General features: G+C 32.2%; 1 protein-coding gene across 1 annotated transcript; it reads right to left on the bottom strand.

Annotated features, from left to right (window-relative positions):
* Nucleotides 1-1160: 1160 nt before the first annotated feature.
* On the bottom strand, nt 1161-2012 carry LOC121113576 (brachyurin). Its single transcript, XM_040707381.2, has one exon. It carries the CDS (start codon nt 1972-1974, stop codon nt 1210-1212), a length of 765 nt encoding a protein of 254 aa, XP_040563315.1. The 5' UTR covers nt 1975-2012; the 3' UTR covers nt 1161-1209.
* Nucleotides 2013-2547: the final 535 nt, after the last annotated feature.

Raw genomic sequence — 2547 nt, 5'->3', positions numbered from 1 at the left:
TAATTTTTTTTTTTTTGAGAAATTGGACTCCATTTTATAAAAACTGAGAGTATCATTTTACTACTCCCGGGATTGCCGGTTTGCTTTTAATTAGCTACGCCCTTGAGGCTCATTTTATTTGTATTAAGAAACAAAAAGGGCTTAATATATCAATGAACATTTTTTAAGGTTGAACTTTGCTTACTGGATAAATAATAAATTATTCATGAAAAATGAACGAATTAACACGAAAAAATAAACAATTGAACAGAAAAGGGGTGAACGGGTACAAGCCTCTGGTAGGATCCAAGTTACAAAGAAATGTAATTATTTGTGAAAAAAACTTCAAAAATCCATGTCTATTCAACAAAAACTAAATTTAAGGATTAAATTTCTAAGTAAAAAATAAAGTTTTTTTGCTACTCAACAGCGATAAGTTAAAATTATATATTTCATGCTCCCAAATAGAAAATAAAATTAAAACTAAAAGACTAAAGCAGACTTAAAATGACCTCCAAATTGGCTTCTTCGTTTTTGAGCATAAAAAAAAAAAGAGTAATTATATTTTTGTTGGTTATTCTAATCCAATTCTTATTCATTAATTGTGTCAATCAATTTTAGGTACATTAATTATAAATAGAAGGAACCCTTATCCTCCAGGTCCGAACACAACAAGATTCACCACCTCTGCCAAGGGTTTGCTTACTGGCCACAGGCAACTATTAGGAAACGGATTACAGATGGCGAAAGCACGGCCTGCGTTTCCAAAATTCCTTGGAGATCTCTCCAAAAGAAGGCCACTGTAATTGGACAATCTGTTGATATTTGTGTTCTATGTCATCGAAAACAAAAAGTCATATTGGCCCTTTAATCTATTGAACCAAAGATAAAAATTTGATTAAGTTGGTGGGCATGGCCTGCGAATAATTATTTAAATAGTAATTCTCTTGGAAATGTTTAAGTCAATATGCTCTAAAATTGTACGTAAATAATTGAGATCTTTACTGGAAAAATGTCCCCGCCCCTCCGGATCAAAAAATACTTCTTTCGTCGCATTGTATGCATTAATTACAAAAACTGATAGCACCACATCTACAACGGTAGAATGTCGATAATATTGATGCATTATATATGGAGCTATTAAGAGCTCAATACTCTTGTTGTTAGAAAATTAATTTGAATTTGTTAGTTTTTTTGTAATAACTTTATTAAAGAAAAATGATAAATTCATTATTCAATAACCATTCCAGTTATTTCTTGAATAAGGTCGAGATGTGATGTGATACGTGCATATCCATTGATACCTCCATCACATTCACCATTAGTGCTCCATTGGTTGATGCCAATTTGCATATACTTTCCATCTTCCATTTCGTAGTTAAGAGGGCCACCGCTGTCACCAAAACAAATAGATTTTCCTGGGTTTGCATCAGTACAGATAATATTTTCTGGCCAACCACATTGCATAACTTTTACACCTTTAGCATAGTATAATTCGGGGTAATTTACTTTATCAGAACCATTGGCACCCCATCCTGTTATGGTCGTTGATTCTCCAACAAAGGTCTCGTTAGCATCTGCACGTGTTGGTATGCAAACGGGTCTGACATATTCATTGAATTCCAAGGGGCTCTCCAATTTGATTAAGGCAAAGTCTCCACTTGATGATACGTGAATTTCGGAACTCTTTCGGTTTTGTCTATTTGGTTCATCTGCCCCATTTGCAATGCTATGAACCCCAACAAGAACTGAGGCAACACCATCAGTTTTCACACAATGTTTAGCAGTGATGATCCAACTTTCATCCAAAATAGAACCAGTACAAGAACCAAAGGTATATATAGAAGCTAGCCATGGAAACTGATGCCTTGCTGCTTCCTGTCCTCCAACGATTTTCGAATCCACTAAAGGGTTGTTTTCCAATCCACAAATATCTGGATATTTAGGATTAGCCAAAGCAGATGCAATAATAGCCAAGTATACTAATGTTCTCATGGTTACGTAAACTGATTCGATAGAACATTTGATTTCAATTTTCTTAGCATATTTATATAAATTGGACTAATGATAAAAACATTATTATCTATTAATATAAATAAAAGGAGATTTTAACTAATTAAATATTGATCTAATTTATCTTAAGGTAAATGAATAGCAAGTCTTTACCTTATTGTATGACGTAAATTTCTTCTAAAAATAATCAGAAATAAAGAGTCAATACAACTGCAGTTCAGTTTTCTTGCTTATATCTATTTACATCATTAGATAATTTCAGACCTAAACGCAAACGTAAAATTGAAAAAAATTCCAAAGAAAAATAACATAACTTTGAGATCCAACCCTAAAAAATATCATGAAAAAACAAAACATTATTTTTAGCACATTAATACATTTAGATTCACTTCATTTTTGGAATCATCATGCTTACAAAAGTCAAGTACTAAATTTGAAGAGGTCATCTTTTTTGGATAAACAAGAAATAATACCGTCCTTTAATTAAAATTTAAGCAACACTGAAAATTTTGGTCCCAAAATGGGTATATATCCTATGAACGACTTAAAATGTAT

This window comes from Lepeophtheirus salmonis, chromosome 2, assembly GCF_016086655.4.
Source record: "Lepeophtheirus salmonis chromosome 2, UVic_Lsal_1.4, whole genome shotgun sequence".
In the NCBI taxonomy this organism is placed as follows: Eukaryota; Metazoa; Arthropoda; class Copepoda; order Siphonostomatoida; family Caligidae; genus Lepeophtheirus; species Lepeophtheirus salmonis.
The sequence above is the reverse complement of the archived record's forward strand: the minus strand, read 5'-3'. Positions and strand labels throughout refer to the sequence as shown.